Source organism: Notechis scutatus, chromosome 1 (genome assembly GCF_049901735.1).
Source record: "Notechis scutatus isolate UNSWTSFEM ecotype Mainland chromosome 1, rNotScu1.2, whole genome shotgun sequence".
Taxonomy (NCBI): domain Eukaryota; kingdom Metazoa; phylum Chordata; class Lepidosauria; order Squamata; family Elapidae; genus Notechis; species Notechis scutatus.
This window is the reverse complement of record NC_142009.1, coordinates 7,356,146-7,375,342: the sequence shown is the minus strand read 5'-3', so window position 1 is coordinate 7,375,342 and position 19,197 is coordinate 7,356,146. Positions and strand designations below refer to the sequence as shown.

Sequence of the window (19,197 nt, the reverse complement as noted above, 5' to 3'; positions counted from 1 at the left end):
ATGAGGGTAAAGATTCGTTCTCCAAGCTTGCAGGTTGATTTCCGAACGTTTCGTTACCAGGCTGGGTAACATCTTCAGTGGAGTTTAGGGTCTGTCAGTGTTCTTCTGTTTATATGGGCTTCAGGTGTGGGTGTGTCAAGTGAGGGTCTTGTGATGGGCCCGGTGTGAGTCATCAGTGATGGGTCTTGTGATGGAGAGTGTGATGACCCGGGGTATGGCACAAAGGCAACACAGTCACATAAGTAAGAAGAGTCCCTTTAATACCTCCAACTTTGCCTCCAGTGTCCAGGTTACCTTCGGCTGGAGGAAAAAAACTCTCCCAAGAACAGTTTTTAAGTGGAGGAAATTCAGTCAGAGTTGCTGGGTGCAATTTTAAACGCTGTGTTCCCGGCTACAGCTGATGAAGGGAATCAGGGCCTTTTCCTCCCCGGTAAGCCATGCAACTCACGTTGCTCCATTCTCCATTCCTCCCTATGTGCCCTAGAATGAAGAGGGGGTGGCCTGGATCTTCCTCCGAATTCCCTCTCCCCTGCTCTGCCCAGCCAGACTTTGCCCTTCCCCAGTTTCTTTCACAGCCAACAGAGCTAGACTCCCACTCCCTGTCAGCTGCTCAGCCTCCCCCTTGGAATCAGATTCCGACAGGGGCATGACAGGGAGGTTACAGGTCAGGGTCATTGGGAGATGAACTGCTGGTGGCATGGAGAGTTGCGTGGGTTGGTTGAGGGTTGGTGCCATCTCTGGTTGGCTGTGTAGTTGATTTGGATTCTAGGGTCCGTAGGCCGGTTTGTAGGTAGATGTGTCTGTTGTTGGAATTGCCTGTGGAGTGCCAGGCTTCGATGAACTCACCAGTGTGGCACGTGGTAGCGTGGCCAATGATTTTTGCGTTGCTCCAACCGAACTGATGACTGACACCTGACCTATCACAAGACCCTCACTTGGCACACCCACACCTGAAGCCCTCATAAACAGAAGAACACTGACACCCCCTAAACTCCACTGAAGATAGTACCGATCGTGGTAACAAAGTGTTCGGAAACTAACCTGCAAGCTTGGAGAATGCACCTTCACCCTCAATTTTTACACACTCCAGGACTTTTTTTTATTCTCCAGAATGGTTTGAGAGGCTCTTGTATTCACACTGAAAAGGCCATAACGAGGCATTTAAAAATTTGATCGCATGACTACAGGGATGCTGCAACTGTCGCAAGTGTGGAAAAAATGGTCGTAAGTCACCTTTTTCAGCAACGTCGTAAGTTCAAACGAAGGGTTACAAGTCTATAACCCTGGGGTGATTATAGGAAAGGAGTTTTTGTTTTTTGTTTTTTGTTCTCCTTTTTGGGAAAAAACAATCTAACCTGAGGCTGTCCAAATCCAAGTCATCGGTGTCGAAATCCAGGAGAGGCTGCGGGGTGTCGCTGGGCCCGTGGGACTGCAGCACGGAAGAACTAGAGGAAATCACAATGGTCTGGCCTGAAGGATGAATAGTCTTGAACTGGAACTGAGGGCCCATCCAGAGGCGGCGGTGAGGTCCGGTGTGAGTCACGATTTCCACCTGGAAGGAGAACACCTGAACAATGCATCACAGGTCTTGAGGGACTTTCAGAAGCTTAGAAGTGATGTCCCCCAAAGAGGCTTTTCTCAAGAGGCCATTGGACTTACTTGTTTTTCCTTTTGAAGAAGCTTCTTCAGCTCTGACTGGATGGTGGGGAACGGAAGGATTTAAATTCCTTGTAGACAGATGGTCGTTTGCATCCTTTTAGGGAGTCGCTGAGGCCACTTGGAGACTTGTCTGTGTCTTCAGGGTCACCCAAGTGGTGAAAATGGGTGTGAAGCCCTCTACCACACAGCCCTTTCGGCAGTTTCAAGAAGGCTCTACACCGATTTGCACTACTCAGGTGACCCTGAGGACACAGAGAAAGCTCCAAGTGGCCTCAACGGCTCTAAAAAAGATGCAAATGAGCAGCTGTCTGCAAGGAGTATAAATCCTTCCCTTCCCCACTTCACTGTCAGAGCTGAAGAAGCATCTTGGATAAGAAGCGAAACATCTTCAAAGAAAAACCAGAAAGTCCAGTTGCCTCTTGAAAAAACACATTTGGGACTCCAAGTATCCTCAATGACTCTAAATAGGATGCAAACGACCAGCTGTCTGCAAGGCGTATAAATCCTTCCCTTCTCCACTTTACTGTCAGGGCTGAAGAAGCTTCTTGGATGAGAAGCAAAAGGTCTTCCAGAAATGTCTTTCTGGAAAATCCAGAAAGTCCAGTGCCCCTTTGAAAAAGTGCCTTTGGGATAACCATGACCTGGAGGACTGAGAATCTCCATAGATGTGATGAGAACAACCTCACCTGGGATAGAGGGGAGGAGATTCCACACAGCAGAAAAGGACTGCCCCCTAGGGCCAGCTAGACCGTAGTTCACTAGATCAGCAGCACCCAACCTTTGCGGTTGGTGCAGAAAGAGGGGAACTGGGCCACGCAAGTGGAAGGCCGGAGCGCATGCGCATTGCACACACAGGTCAACTGGTTGGGCGGCCTGGTTGTGAATAGGCCTCGGCCTGGCTGCGACCTGGGGGTTGGGGACCCCTGCTCTAGAGGATGGACCCAAAACATGCCCATTCTATTAGATCTAGTGGGATAGGCAAATGAAATTGAGAAGCGGAGGTTCCCAAAATAACCGTGTCCCATGCCAATTATATAGAAAAACACCAGCACCTTGAATTAGACCCAGAAACAAACTGGTAACCAACACAGTCTGTGCAGTAGAATAGGAATAGGAATAGAATAAGAATTAGGTTAGATTAGATTAGATTAGATTAGATTAGATTAGATTAGATTGAAAATAGAATTAGAATAGAATATAAAATAGAATAGAATATAAAACAGAGTAGAATAGAATAGAATATAAAATAGAGTAGAATAGAATAGAATAGAACAGAATAGAACAGAGAATGAATAGAACAGAATAGAACAGAGAAAGAATAGAATAGAATAGAATAGAGTAGAATAGAATAGAATAGAATAGAATAGAATAGAATAGAATAGAATAGAATGCAATGGAATAGAAATAATATAGAATGGAGTGGAGTAGAGTACAATAGAATAGAATAGAAATAAGAGTAGAATAGAATAAAATTTTTATTGTCACTTTAAATGTACACTAGAGAGGTAGAGGTAGGATGCAGGCTGTCTCAGAAAAATACATAACTGCTTGTACCACTATATTTTGCCACCGGAGGTTTCCAGGCAGTGTGTAACTGGTACACAATACCAAGTTGCCTCAAGGCCCTCCTAGGCACAACTGCCGCCTATTCCTTGAGCAAGAGGCATGATGAGCCCAGGAAAAACCCCTAAACTGCACGCAGGGTCTTCTTGGAACCGTGCAACCCCCATTTAGCACCAGAGATGGTACAGACCGAGAAGGACAAGAGTGGGAAGTGCATCAAACCCCGATGCAGGTAGTCCTCAACTTATGACCACAAGTAAGCCAAAACTTTATGTTGCTAAGGGAAACATTTAAATGAGTTTTGCCCCATTTTACAACCTTTCTTGCCAGGGTTGTTAAGTGAATCACTCCAACTGTTCATTCAATAACACAGTTGTTAAGTGAATCTGGCTTCCCCCATTTGACTTTGCTTGTCAGAAGGTCGCAAAAGGGGATCGCCTGACCCCCCCCCCCCAGGACACTGCCAAGGTCATACATGAGTCAGCTGGAAGCTTTCAAGAAGGGACTGGACTGCCATTTGTCCGAAATGGGGTAGGGTGTCCTGCTTTGGGTTGGACTAGATGACCTCTAGGGTCCCTCCCAACTCTGCAACTCTGCCGCTGTTCTCAAGGAGGCTATTCCATGCGCCGTCCACCTTTCGCTCTTTCGTGGCGGCGCCATAAGCCGTCCGCCTGACGCCGAGCAGGCCCGCGATGGAAAGCAGGCTGCCGACGTGGAGCCCCATCCGCCATCCACCATCCGCTCCCCGAGAGCCGAGAGTAAACAGATGCTTCTGCCATTCCAGCAAAGGCAAGGAAAGGCAGATGTTCACAGTCACCCCCTCGCCCTCCTCCATCTGAAATGCACAGGACCGACATATTGTGGTCCCCTTCCCGATGACAGCATGCATTACCCACTCCCCCTCTGACAAGCGAAGTCTATGGGGGAGGAGGTGAAGGGCTCCGTCCCCTTTGTCACAATGGAAGGACCAGCGGTAGCACTTCCATCTGGAAGAAGAAGAGACAAAAGGCTGCGGGCTCTCTCTCTCTCTCTCTCTCTCTCTCTCTCTCTCTCTCTCTCTCTCTGCGGAAAAGGGACTGCCGGATGACTTTCCATTGCTGTGTGAGTCACTTTTGTGTGAGTGTGGAGGTGATGCGGTGGCTTCACACACAAAAAAAACCCACAGGCGTTCCTGAACCCTCTCCCCAAGAGGATGGGATTCCTTTTTTTTTTTTTAAGGGAAAAAGAAGGAAGATTCCAGAGGAATCCAGTAGGTCCGCATCAATGCCGCAGGAATATTCACAACCACCCCCCCCCAAAAAAACTTTAACCTCTGATGGTTGACTGTTGACCTCACTCCATTCCTAAGAGGTCTTTAAGGGGTGTGCATAAGTGCACCAATGTGCCTACCGCTCCTGTCCTAATGTTTCCTCTTTATTCTTACCCATTTCATGTATTAATAATCACGTTTATATGCTTGTATCTGATACCTAATACATGCTCAACAAAATAAATAAATAAAAGTAAATAAATATTGTGCATATTCAAACAACCCAACTCTAACTAACTCTAACCTCTAACTCTAATCTATGGAGACTCACAATTGTTCAGATAATGGTTGTATCAAAGGTGCTTTTACAAAAGGCAGCAAGACTATCTTGGTTTTTTTCTCCTTTTCTCCTTTCCTGGGACAGACAGACCTTTTTATTGTTATTTTATTTATATTTATTATAGAATAGAATAAAGCTGGAAGGGACCTTGGAGGTCTTCTAGTCCAGCCCCCTGCTCAAGCAGGGAAACTTATACCATTTCAGACAAGTGACTGTCCAGTTTCTTTTTAAAATCTTCCAGTGATGAAGCATCCACAACTTCTGGAGGCAAAGCTGTTTCACCGGTTCATTTTCCTCACTGTTAGGAAGTTTCTCCTTAGTTCCAGGTTGCTTCTCCCCTTGATTAGTTTCCATCCGTTGTTTCTTCTCCTGCCTTCAGGGGCTTTGGAAGATAGGTGGACCCCCTCTTCTTGGTGGCAGCCCCTCAAATACTGGAATTATATTTTATTATGTTATTTGACGTTATTGTTTTATTTATTTTATTATATTATGAGGTAAATCAGATATAGGGGACTGGAGGCTAAAACATATAAACAATGGATGCAGGAATTGGATATATGTCTAGTTTAATGAAAAGAAGGACTAGGGGTGACATGATAGCAGTCTTCCAGTATCTCAGGGGCTGCCCCAAAGAAGAGGGAGTCAAGCTATTCTCCAAAGCACCATAAGGCAGGAGAAGCAGCAATGGGTGGAAACTAATCAAGGAGAGAAGCAACCTGGAATTAAGGAGAAACTTCCTAAAAGTGAGGACAATTAGCCAGTGGAACAGCTTGCCACCAGAAGTTGTGAATGCTCCAACACTGGAGGTTTTTAAGAAGAGATTGGACGGCTGTTTGTCTGTAAAGGCATAGGATCTCCTGCTTGAGCAGAGGGTTGGGCTAGAAGACCTCCCAGGTCCCTTCCAACTCTGTTTATTCTGTTCTTTTACTGTTCTGTTCTTTTACTTCGGCTTCGCTTACACTCTTTTCATTTCTTCCTTTTTAATTGTTGTAAGTGGCTTGGAGTAGCCCCATGTTGAGATAGGCGGCCAATAAATTTATCAAAATAAAGCAATAGTTCTTTTTCCAATGGCTCCTGCAGTATTCCGACAATCCATCAACCGTTACCTGGGAGAGCCATTCTTCGTCTTCTTGTCCACTGTGATCGGAAGCTAAGCTGTCGTAAGATTCATGGCGGGTGATCGGTCCTGGGCTTCCCAGCGGAACTACTGTTGGGTGAGGGGGAGACATGAGACAAGAAAGAAATCAGACACGATTAAGAGAATGTCAAAAAAAGCACACACCGGAAGTCCTTGATTTACAACCACCATTCAGCCCGAAAATTTATGCTGCTGAGTGAAACATTTGTTAAATGAGCTTTGCCCCATTTGACAAACTTTCTTGGCTGTACCCTGTTTCCCCCAAAATACGACCTATCCTGAAAGTAAGTCCTAGCTTGATTTTTACACATGTGTCCCATATAAGCCCTACCCCCAAAATAAGCCCTCATTAAGATCCCGCCCACTCCAGAGTGCACAGGTAAAAATTAAGCTAGGGTGGGCATGGGAGGGGGGGTGGAGCTGCCCTACTACTTACCTTTGGACAGTTGTAGGCAGGCCTCGCACACCCCGACACCTGCCTTGCCAGCCCATTTCTTCTGCAGCCAGCAAGGCTGGTAAGGCTTTCCTGAAGGCCTCTGTAGGTGATAAGAAAGCTCTGGATCGATCCTGAGCTCTGTTATCAGCCGTATAGGCCTTTAGGAAAGCCTTGCCGGCCATAGAAGAAGAACTTCCTGAAGGCCTCTGACAGCGAAAAGGAGGCCGGGGGCGATGCGCACAAGTGAGGCTAATCAGTTAGTGACATCCCCCGAAAATAAGACCTGGTGCCTTTTTTTGGTGGCAAAAAAAATATAAGACATGGTCTTAACTTTGGGGGAAACATGGTCGTTGTTAAGTGAATCGTGGCAGTTGTTAAATTAGTAACGTGGTCGTTAAGTGAATCTAGTTTACGCATGGGCGTTGCTTGTCGGAAAGTCACAAAAAAGGGATCCTGTGACCCCATAGGATGCTGCAACCATCATAAATACATGCCAGTTGCCAAGCACCTAAATTTTGATCACGTGACCCGGGGGACGCTGCAACCGGTCATAAGTATGAAAAACAGCCGTAAGTCACTTTTTTTTCCCCCAGTGCCGCTGTAACTTCGAACAGTCAGTAAGTGAATTATTGTAAGTCAAGGACTATCTGTAGTCCAGGTTGACCTCATCTGGCTCCAAGCAACGGATGTTAAGATTCTGATGACCAGTAAAACCGATCCAGAATATCAGAAATGTATTCAAGCCTGTTAAGAAAGAAATGTTAGGAAAACCAAGAACACCTTCAGGAGAGGTTTAGGTAAAGATTCGGTTCCAATTCAGAATAGAGCTTGAAGGGACCTTGGAGGTCTTCTAGTCCAGCCTCCTTGCTCAAGCAGGAGACCCTATGCCATTTCGGACAGGTGGCTGTCCAGACTTTTCTTAAAATCTCCAGTGATGGAGGCACCTACAACTTCTGGTGACAGGAAGTTCTACTGGTTAAATGTCTATGGAGATTCCCAGTCCTCCAGGTCCTGGTTGTCCCAAAGGTGCTTTTTCAAGAGGCCACTGGACTTTCTGATTTTTCACTGAAGACGTTTCGATTCTCATCTAAGAAGCTTCTTCAGCTCTGACTGGATGGTGGGGAAGGGAAGGATTTTTATTCCCTGCAGACAGCTGGTCATTTGCGTTCTTTTAGTGCGTCACTGAGACCGCTTGGATGTTTGTCAGTGTCCTCAGGGTCACCTAAGTGGTGCAAATGGGTGTGGAGCCTTCTACCACACGGTCCTTTCAGCAGTTCCAAGAAGGCTCCACACCCATTTGCACCACTCAGGTGACCCTGAGGACAGAGGCAAACCTCCAAGTGGCCTCCACGACTTTCTAAAAGGATGCAAATGACCAGCTTTTATGCAAGGAATATAAATCCTTCCCTTCCCCACCATCCAGTCAGAGCCGAAGAAGCTTCTTGGATGAGCAGTGAAAGAAAAATCAGAAAAAGTCCAGTGGCCTCTTGAAAAAAGCACTTTCCACTGGTTAATTGTCCTCACAGTTGAGAAGTTTCTCCTTAATTCCAGGTTGCTTCTCTCCTTGATGAAGTTTCCATCCATTGTTTTCATGTCTTGCCTTCTGCTGCTTTGGAAAATGATTTTTTCTTCCAAAAGAGGATGACGATTACAAGGTCACTGCACCGTTGGCAAGTCCTGTCATTTAGAATTGGCTGCAGCCTTTCCTCTTCCTTTTAAATGCCTCCACTTCACGAGACGCTAAGCGCCGGTTGAAAGACCTGAACAAAACCACTCCTCAGAAGCCATTAGGGTCGAGAAGCGTAAGCATCCAGTCACCTTGATGCTAATGCAACCGATTTGAAGCTGCCTCGACAATGAAGTTGGCCGAGATCCCTCTGGCAGGTGCTAGCAGAAGCCTCGCATCCCGGCAGCAGCTGCCTTTTCAAGCAAACATATTGCAGCACTGCCGGGCATTTTATAAAAAGAAAATTAAATATATATATATATGGAGGCTGGGGGGGGGAAAAAAAGTAGAATAGTGTGAAAAAGTTCTAAACCAGATACCTTAGAGGGATCGGGAGGTTGGTTTGCCACGAGGAACACCTGAAATTAAAGGCGGGATAAATACTAAGGAATATCAGATTTGGCCTGACTGAAGTGTGATTGAAGTGAGTGAATAGCGATAGCACTTGGACTTATATACCACTTTATAGTGCTTTAGAACCCTTTCTAAGCGGCTTCCAGAGTCCGAATATCATTCCCAGAAATCTGGGTCCTTGCTTTAAAGACCTCAGAAAGATGGAAGGCTGAGACAACCTTCAGTCGGTCAGGATCAAACTCCTGGCAGTGGGCACAGTTTGCCAGCAACAGCACTTATATATCACTTCACAGTGCTTTACCGCCCTCTCTAAGCAGTTCACAGAGTCAGCCTATTGCCCCCAACAATCTTGGTCCTCATTTTACCTGACCTCGGAAGGATGGAAGGCTGAGACAACCTTGAGCCGGTCAGGATTGAACTCCTGGCAGTGGGCACAATTTGCTTGCAATAGCAGTAGCAATAGCACTTAGACGTATATACTGCTTCACCATGTTTTACAGCCCTCTCTAAGCCATTTACAGAGTCAGCCTCTTGCCTCCAACAATCTGGGTCCTCACTTTACCGACCTCGGAAGGATGGAAGGCTGAGTCGACGTTGAGCTAGGAAGGATCAAATCCCTGCCAGCGGGCAGAGTTATACTGCAATACTGCTTTCTAACCACTGCACCACCAGGGCTCAGTGATTGATAGTGAGTGAATGATAGGGGTATGGAAAGAGGTAGAATTTTTAGCATTTGCTCTGACTGACTTCTCCGTTAATGATTAAAAGTAAGACCAGGTAAGTTTACAGTACAAGGGGTCCTCAATTTACAACCATTTGTTTAATGACTGTTCGAAGTTACAAGAGCACTGAAAAAAGCAACTTATGAACAGTCCTTAGACAACCAGGCTGAGGGAAGGGTCGAATACGTCTTAAGTCACAAATCCAGCTCACCTTGAATGCCATTCTTATCTCCCTGTCATTTCCCTTGACTGTTAGTTGGTCAGATTCTTGTAGAGTCTTAAGTTTGCAATACATCTTTATACTCATTTGAACTGCCTGGATCTCCTGGCGCTCAAAAGTCCTCACTTTATGACCATCAAAGCAACTAGTATATATCTATGACAATTGTAGCATTCCGGGGTCATGAAGGTTGATGTCAGCTTGTAGATAGGTGTTTCAGGGTGAGGCAAGATGGCATCGTTATTTTGTTTATTTGCATCCTGCCTGATTAATTACAAATAATTCAGGGCAGCGAACATATCCAACATGCCTTCCTCCGTTTATTTTCGCCACAGCAAGTCTGTGAAGTGAATTGGGCTGAGAGTTGCTAACCCAGGTCACCCATCTAGCTTTCATGCCCACGATGGGACTAGAACTCTCAGTCTCCTGGTGATGGGCTCAAAGTCACCCAGCTTTCACGCCTAAGGCAGAACCAGAATTCACTTTCTCCTGTTGATTGGCCCAAAGTCACCCAACCAGCTTTCATGCCTAAGGCATGAAAGAATTAATCATCTCCCGGTGATTGGCTCAAAGTCACCCAGCTGGCTTTCATGCCTAAAGTGAGACTAGAACTCACAGTCTCCTGGTGATTGATCCAAAGTCACCCAACCAGCTTTCATGCCTAAGACGGGACTAGAATTCACCCTCTCCTGATGATTGGCCCAAAGTCACCCAGTTAATTTCTGTGCCTAAGGCAGAACTAGAACTCACAATCTCCTGGTGATCAACTCAAGGTCACCCAGCCAGCTTTCATGCCTAAGGCGGGACTAGAACTCACCATCTCCTGGTGATTGGCACAAAGTCACCCTGTTAGTTTTTATGCCTAAGGCGGGACTAGAACTCACCATCTCCTGGTGATTGGCTCAAGGTCACCCAGTCAGCTTTCATGCCTAAGGCGGGACTAGAACTCACCATCTCCTGGTGATTGGCCCAAGGTCACCCAGTCAGCTTTCATGCCTAAGGCGGGACTAGAACTCACCATCTCCTGGTGATTGGCACAAAGTCACCCTGTTAGCTTTCATGCCTTAAGGCAAGACTAGAACTCACCATCTCCTGGTGATTGGTCCAAAGTCACCCAATCAGCTTTCAGGCCTAAGGCGGGACTAGAACTCACCCTCTCCTGATGATTGGTCCAAAGTCACCTAGCTGGCTTTCATGCCTAAGGCAGGACTAGAACTCACTGTCTCCTGTTTTCTAGCCTGGGGACTTAACCGAAGAAACTTCACTCAGCTACACTCAACCATGGCACCTTGAAGACATGTGGACGTCCACTCTCCGAGTTGTGGTTCACACGTTGTAAAGTTGCCAAGATTGAGACGCACCGTGTAGTAGGAGCATCACCACAACACAATGCAGCAGTGAAACCAAAAGATAAGGAGACACAAGGATCCCCTCCCCTCTTCTAAAAAGCGGCTTGCTTTGTGCCCTGCGTTGCAAGGCTGCGATATTCTAGAATGCTCAATTATTCATTTTTTTCCCCTCAGCTTTTCTATCAGCAGCCATGTACAGGGATCCGGTTTCTTTTCCCTTTCATTACATTCCTCCCTGGAGGACAGTCACAGATAATTACAAAACCCGGACATTTCTGTGTGCCGCAAAGCAGTCTGCAACACGACAAATGCTCAAATGCAACCGCAGGTGCGCTATTTCCATCCTGAAACTAATGGAATGTTGTGTAACTGTGTCAAAGTTTCACGTATCCGATGAAAGGGCCAGTGTGAAATCTCCAGAGACCTAGGATGGCTGCTTGGAGGGTAGCTGAAGAAAATGACAATACAGTAAAGACATTCCATGTTACAGAGCCAGAAACTCGGGGATCATAACAGAACAACAGAGTTGGAAGGGACCCTGGAGGTCCAATTTCTTCTTCAAAACCTCCAGTGATGGAACATTTACAGCTTCTGGCGGCAAGTCATTGCACTGATTAATTGTTCTCACTGTTAGGAAATTCCTCCTCAGTTCTATGTTGCTTCTCTCCTTGATTAGTTTCCATCCGTTGCTTCTTGTTCTGTCTTCAGGTGCTTTGGAGAATAGCTTGACCCCCTCTTCCTTGTGGCAGCCCCTCAAATATTGGAAGACCGCTATCCTGTCTCCCCTGGTCCTTCTCTTCCCTAGACTAACCAGGCCCCGTTCCTGCAACCGTTCTTCATATGTTTTAGCCTTCAGTCTCTTAGTCATCTTTGATGCTCTTCTCTGCACTCTTTCTAGACTCACAGTATTTTTTTTTTTTTAATATTGTGGCAACCAAATGGGATGCAGTATTCCAAGTGTGGTCTTGCCAAAGCATTATAAAAGTGATGGGATTAAAAAAATTTTTACTACCGGTTCTGTGGGCGTGGCTTGGTGGGCATGGCAGGGGAAGGGTACTGTAAAATCTCCAGTCAGAGGCGGGATTGGCCGGTTCTCCGAACTACTCAAAATTTCTGCTACTGGTTCTCCAGAACTGGTCAGAACCTGCTGAATATACCACCTCTGTATAAAGTGGTACTAACACTTCACGTGATCTTGATTCTGTCCCTCTGTTTATTGCATTGGCACTTTTGGCTGCTGCCACACACACTGCTGGCTCATATTGAAGTGATTGTTCACTAACCACTATAACTCAACAGAGAAGCTTAAGATGACAAGCACTTTGGAATCATTCATTCATTCATTTGCTCGTTTGTTCATTCATTCGTTGGTTCATTTATTCAGGAAGTTATATGGCCGATATATTATTTCCAACAAGAAGGGGGCAGGGAATAGAGATGGTCAAATTCATTACAGATAGTCCTCAACTTAACAACAGTTCATTTAGTAATTGTTCAAAGTTACAACAGCCCTGAAAAAAGTGACTTGGGACCATTTTTCACAACCACTGTAGATTCCCCCTGGTCACGAGATCAAAATTTAGAGGCTTGGCCACTGACTGATATTTATGACCATTGCTGTGTCCTGAGGTTATGTGATTCCCCTTTTGTGACCTTCTGACAAGCGAAGCCAGTGGGGAAGCCAGATTCGCTTAACAACCGTATAACTAACTTAACAGCTGCAGTGATTCACCTACCAACTGTGGCAAGAAAGGTCCTAAAATAGGCAAAACTCACTCAACATCTGCCTCACTTAGCAACATAAAATTTGGGCTCAATTGTGGTCATATCTCGAGGACTTCCTGTATAGTTCTCCATGGAAAACTGTTGAAGGCAGGTGGGCTCCAAAAGGTTTTGCCTCGGAGATTTGGTGCAGAATCATCATTCATGGCCTCCTTCCTTGATATTACAGTCAACGCGTGATGAGTTTATTAGCAACTCACAATCCGCGGTCGGTGGGTCTTGTGGTATCCAGGCTGGCATACGTTTTCCAAGATAATTTGAGAAACAAGCTTAATGTCAACTCATAAAATATTTTTATGGTCTTTTTAGAGTTGCCAACAGAAAGGGAGGAGGGAAAGGGGTTTGAAAGAGCAATGCGGCAGCTTGGCAATCGAAAGTGCATCCCATACAGTTTTTCAAAGATAGTAATCAGGTGACTGAAGTTTCTGCCATGCAAAGATGTAACTGGAGAGCATGATTGATGACTCTGGGCTATGGATGGGTCCCATTGGAGAATATGAATTACAATACACCCAGAGGGATGGGGGAAAACCAGGGTCAAGGGTGACAATGAATTACGTGTCTCAGAGTCGTCTACACCCAGGCAGTGCCGGACATGTTAACTCCCAATAAATCCTTTCGAAGTTTTGGAAGTTTGGCTCGAGACTCATGATTTAATTGGGGTAACTGCCGGAATCATGACACTTAATTTCTGATAGAAGAGAATATTTGCAGCTCAAGGATGAACTGTGGGGCCCTTGGTGCTGTCTGAGCTTGATTGTTTTCTTGCAGACATTTCATAACCAAACTAGGTAACATCATCAGTGCAAATTATAGTTTCAATCAAGCAGTAACCAACTCAGACAATCAAGCAAACAGTAAACTACAGCCTGATCAAGAAACCTCCAAGAACACTCTGACCAACACTGACAGGCAAGCCATTTGTATATAGAGAGAAAACAAACCCCGCTCCTGTCTAGACTGATCATGTTACCTAGCTGGGTCGTGAAACGTCTGCAATAGAAAACAACCAAGGTCAAGGAGCACCAAAGACCCCAAAGCTTAATTTTAAAAAGCACAGAGACCCCCTCCCCTTTTTATGAAAAATGGCCCATCGCATCACACATCTGAGCCATGTCAATTTTCGGTACAACGATTCCAACACCAAATACAATGTTCTTTTGTGCGCCACAATAAATTTTGCTGGCGAGGCCAGCTGTGAAATCGACTTGATGGGGCCATCTTTAAAGAGTTACAGAAGTTACAGAATCTTTCTATAATGCACTGCTTTCAATAGTATGTTTGACATTATTGTCAGGGAAAATTATGTTAACCATGGATTACTGTTACAATCAAAGTATGTAGTGAGAAGTCAAGAGGCTTAGTAGTAAATTTTCAAAGCCGAGCGCCGGGATTTAGCTGTTTGACTCCCATTAGCGTCAGGAGGACTCGGCCCACTAAATCCTCACATGTGGCTTTGAAAACTGACCTCCATACACTGATGGGAGTCCAACTTTTCCAACTACCGGCCGTCTTTTAAGAAGTTCCAGATGACCAAGCCAGGCCAGCAACAGAACCATTTCAGCACATTATGGCTCTTCGGAAGCATCTGAAAGTTATTTTAATTCTTCTCCGCTCAGATCTATTTCCAGTATTTGAGCATTTTTGAACGGAGCGCTGGGACGGTGGATTTTTATGGTGGAGATGCAACGAAGGAGACTACGCGGAAAGTTAGAAAGACACGCATAAAGCTAGCAGTCAAGTTCTCCCATCTGCATAAACATCCCGAAACTGATAGCTGCTTTTGGGGTTAGGCTGTCCCCATCCAGGAAACTGCTATATCCTGAAGCTTTCCAAAGATGTAACAGAATGACCGAGTTTGGAAGGGACTTTGGAGATCATCTAGTCCAACCCCCTGCCCTACAGCAGGAGCCCTAATACATCCTGGACAAGGGTTGTCCGATCTCTTATTAAAAACCTCCAGTGGTGGAGCACCCACAACTTTTGGAGGCAAGCCATTCCATGGATTAATTTTTCTGTTAGGAAATTTCTCCTTAATTCTCTCCTTGATTAGTTTCTACCCATTGCTTCTTGTCCTGCCTTCAGGTGCTTTGGAAAATAGCTTGACCCCCTCTTAACAGATAACAGATAAATCAGAGTTGGAAGGGACCTTATGGGTCATCTAGTCCACACACCCCGTCCAAGCGGGAGACCCTACACCATTTCTGACAAATGGCAGTCCAATTTCTTCTTGAAAGCCTCAAGTGATGGCGCTCCCACAACTTCTGAGGGCAACTTCTGTTCCATGGGTTGATTGTTCTCACTGTCAGAAAGTTTCTCCTTATTTCCAGGTTGAATCTCTCCTTGTTCAGTTTCAATCCATTGTTTCTTGTCTGGCCTTCAGGCGCTTTAGAAAATAGTTTGACCCCTTCCTTTTCTGTGGCAGCCCCTCAAATATTGGAACGTTGCTATCCTGTCTCCCCTGGTCCTTCTCTTTACTAGACTAGCCAGGCCCAGTTCCTGCAACCGTTCATCGTATGTTTTAGCCTCCAGTCCCCTATTCATCCTGGTTGCTCTTCTCTGCACTTTTTTCCAGAGTCTCAACATCTTTTTTATAATGTGGTGAACAAAACTGGATGCAGTACTCTAGGTGTACTACGGCTTTATAGAGTGGCAGCCCCTCAAATATTGGAAAACTGCTATCAAGTCACCCCTAGACCTTCTTTTCATTAAACTAGGCATACCCGATTCCTGAAATCATCCTTCGTATCCTTTAGCCTCCAGTCCCCTGATCATCTTTGTTGCTCTTCTCTGCCCTCTTTCTAGAGTCTCAACAACTTTTTTTAAATATATTTTTAAAGAAGAGATTGGACAGCCATTTGTCTGAAATGGCACAGGGTCATAGAATCGCCTGCTTGAGCAGGGGTTGGACTCCAAGGTCCTTTCCAAGCCTGTTATTCCGACACCTTGGAGAAGACTCAGGACAGCCCTGGTTCTCCTCATGTTATTATTCTGCCAGATTCTGGATTAAAGAAATGATTGTTTGTGTTTCCTTTCGCCCACTTAAACCTGCTGTCTTCGCAAAAAAGGGCAACCACTGCTTCTCAAGGGAAGAAAGTCAGCCTTTTTTTTTCTTCCTCGCATAAAACACAGATGCTGACGTTTCCACTTGTGTGAAGCCTTTCAAGTAAAGGAGAGTTGATTAAGGCCGCCTTACGGAAAACAGCGGAGACAAAGAGGGCAATCAGCCAAGACCTCACGGCCAGCGGTGGACTTCAAAAGTTTTTAGCAATGGGTTCTCTGCCTGGTTGCTGGGTGGGTGTGGCCTAGTCGGCCTCCTGCACCACCAGGTGGGGGGCGTTTTTGCCCTCCCCGGACTCCAGAGGTTTTCCTCGAAGTTCTGGGGTGGCGAAAATGGCCTCCCTGGACCCCGGAGGCTCTCTGGAGCAGTGGTCGCCGATCTTTTGGACCTCTGGGACCACCAAACTCATAATTTTAAATCCCTGGGAAAATCCCCCCAAAAGTCTGCAGGAAAATTCCCCACCCCGTTTTCCTAGCGATTGATCATTCTTTATTTGGGATCGCAGGATACCGTCTCCAGCTTCGTTCTCAGGGGTAGAGACAGAGAAAGAGAGACTTTTGGCTTCATGCAAGGAAAGCAGCAGAAGTCTTTCTTTCTCTCCCCCAAACTCCGCCAGAAATGAGTCTTTGCTGGCGCAGCCTCTTGGAGCAGGAGGCCTTGCAGGATCCTAAAGACTCCTTTCTGGTGGAGTTTGGGGGAGAGAAAGAAAGACTTTTGCTGCTTTCCTTGCGTGCAGCCAAAACCAGAAGAAGAAAGAAGCGGAAAGAAGCAGCCCGGTGGCCAGGCCAGGTGCGTGGGGCGAGTGGGGCAAGTCCCCCGCTCCGCCCTTTCCCTCCTCCCCTACCTCATGCTGTTCACAATGCAAGTAACGCAAGCCTTGTGTTCCCACGGGCCATGTGGGTGGCGCAGCCTTGTGTTCCCGCGCAGCCTGGATTAATTGCTTTGGGGGGTGACATTTCTCTGCACACCACCAGTGGTCCCTGGGCCACTGGTTGGCGACCACTGCTCTGGAGGTCTGAAATGTGCATATTTCCAGCCTTCTGGAATTTCCAGGAGGCCCGTGTTTTGCCCTTCCAGAGCCTTCCTCGCGGGCCTTCTACTTACCTGGGATCCAAAATGGGCCGTGTGGGGACTCCTGCGAGAGGTGGAACGGGTGGGGCCAGCCAGGGGTGGGATTTGCTGGTTTGCCGAACCGGCCATAAAATTAGCTAGCGGTTCAGTTCCAAACCAGGGCAAACTGATAGCAGCCCACCCCCTGCTCACGGCTTCATACAAGGAATCCTTCCCCGATAACACGGGGTCACCTTTTCCTTGATGGATGGAGACACAGGTTTGCCTCCACCGGAAGAATCGGAGAGAAGGAGAATGACGGACACAACCACTTTGGATTTCACCCACAACCATTAGAAGTGCAGGGTGGTTGTTCAGTGGCTAAGTTTATTTTTATTTTTATTTATTTATTTTGTCAAGCGATTATAAGATAACAGGTATAAGTATAAACAAGAAATGGATACATATAAGAAAAATAAAAAAAGAAACAATAGGACAGGGACGGTAGGCACATTGGTGCACTTATGCACACCCCCTACAGACCTCTTAGGAAAGGGGTGAGGTCAATAGTAGACAGTCTATAAAGTTAAAGTTTTTGGGTTTTGGGGAAGAAACCACAGAGTCAGGTAGAGTATTCCAAACATTGACCACTCTGTGGCTGAAGTCGTATTTCCTGCAATCAAGTTTGGTGCGATTAACCTTGAGTTTGTATCGATTGTTTGCTCTTGTATTGTTATGGTTGAAGCTGAAGCATTCATTGACAGGTAGGAAGGACATTGCAATGTATAATTTTATATACTATACTTAGATCGGACCGAAGGCAACGTAGTTCTAGGTTTTCTAGGTCTAGAATTTCAAGTCTGGTGGCATAAGGTATTCTGCAACGAGTAGAGGAGTGGAGAACTCTTCTCGTGAAATATTTCTGGACTTTCTCAACTGTGTTAATATCAGATATGTAATGCGGGTTCCAGACTGATGAGCTGTATTCAAATATTGGTCTAGCAAATGTTCTGTATGCTCTAGTTAGTAGTGTGATATTACCAGAGAAAAAGCTACATAAGATTAGGTTAACAACTCGTAATGCCTTTTTGGCTATGTAGTTTCAGTGGTATGTATTACAGTTACAAGTTGGGTCCGACTCTTCGTGACCCAATGGGCCACAGCATGCCAGGCTCTCCTGTCCTCCACTGTCTTCCAGAGTTTGAGCAAATTTATGGAAATAAGGAGAAATTTTCTGACAGTGAGTGGCTTCCCATACAATATGCCCCTCCATCTGCTATAATTTAAAATTTTATTTTTAATCTTTCCAGCATTTGTAAAATTTGACAGGCTCGACACTGGGCCCGAACTAACAAAATGAAATTCAATGTAGAGAAAAGGAAAGTCCTACACTTAGGCAAGAAAAACCAAAAGTATACATATAGACTGGGTGAAACCAGGCTCAATAGCAGTAACTGGGAGAGGGATCTTGGAGTCTTCTTGGACAACCATCTAAATAGGAGCCAGCAGTGTGCAGCAGCAGCCAAAAAAGCGAATGCAATCCTAAATTGTATTAACAGAGGGATACAATCGAGATCAAGTGAGGTACTAATACCACTCTACAAAGCCTTAGTAAGACCACACCTTGAGTACTGTATCCAGTTTTGGTCACCACACTATAAAAAAGAAGTTGAGACTCTGGATAGAGTGCAGAGAAGAGCAACCAGGATGATTAGGGGACTGAAGGCTAAAACATATGAAGAACGGTTGCAGGAACTGCGCGTGGCTAGTCTAGGGAAGAGAAGGACCAGGGGAGACATGATAGCATCTTCCAATATTTGAGGGGCTGCCACAGAGAGGAAGGGCTCAAGCTATTTTCTAAAGCACCTGTAGGCCAGACAAGGAGCAATGGATGGAAACTGAACAAGGAGAAATTCAACCTAGAAATAAGGAGAAGCTTTCTTGACAGTGAGAACAATCAACCCATGGAACAGAAGTTGCCTTCAGAAGTTGTGGGAGCTTCATCACTGGAGGCTTTCAAGAAGAGATTGGACTGCCCTCTGTCAGAAATGGTGTAGTAGGGTCTCCTGCTTGGGCAGGGGGTCGGACTAGATGACCTACAAGGTACCTTCCAACTTTGTTAATCTGTAATCTATGTCGGTTGTGTTGATGATGCTATCTAACCATCTCATGCATTTATGACGGATGCAGCATCCCGGGGTCACATGATCCCCTTTTGCGATCTTCCGAAAAGCAAATGTCAATGGGGCAGCCAGATTCCAAGCCACGCCCACCAAGCCACACCACGCCCACCAAGCCACGCCCACAGAACCTGTAGTCAAAAAAAAAAATTGAATCCCACCAGTGGGCTAAACTCAACAAATTATCTCCCTTAACAAGAGAAATGTCAGATTCCATAGTGGTCGTAGGTTGCAGTGCTGCCTGCACAATATGTTAGATTCATGTCAATATGGAAGGAGATTTGCCATTTTTTTTAATGGAATAGGAAGGTGAGATGCTAAGAAAGCCGGCATCATATTATGCATTCGTCCAGTGGTTGTATATTTTT

At 45.8% G+C, this 19,197-nt stretch overlaps 1 protein-coding gene across 10 annotated transcripts in view; it reads right to left on the bottom strand.

Annotated features, from left to right (window-relative positions):
- The window catches only part of BCAS3 (BCAS3 microtubule associated cell migration factor), a 624,015-nt gene that overhangs the window by 288,721 nt on the left and 316,097 nt on the right, over positions 1–19,197 (bottom strand). For 8 of the 10 annotated variants that reach the window (XM_087956170.1, XM_087956163.1, XM_087956176.1 and 5 more), the window contains 2 exons: positions 5,918–6,018; positions 1,356–1,552 (listed from right to left, as the gene is read on the bottom strand). In XM_087956170.1, coding sequence (XP_087812296.1) covers positions 1,356–1,552; positions 5,918–6,018 — 298 coding nt within the window. The remainder of the gene's footprint in view (positions 1–1,355; positions 1,553–5,917; positions 6,019–19,197) is intronic. The other 2 variants (XM_087956184.1, XM_087956198.1) reach the window with 1 other exon arrangement.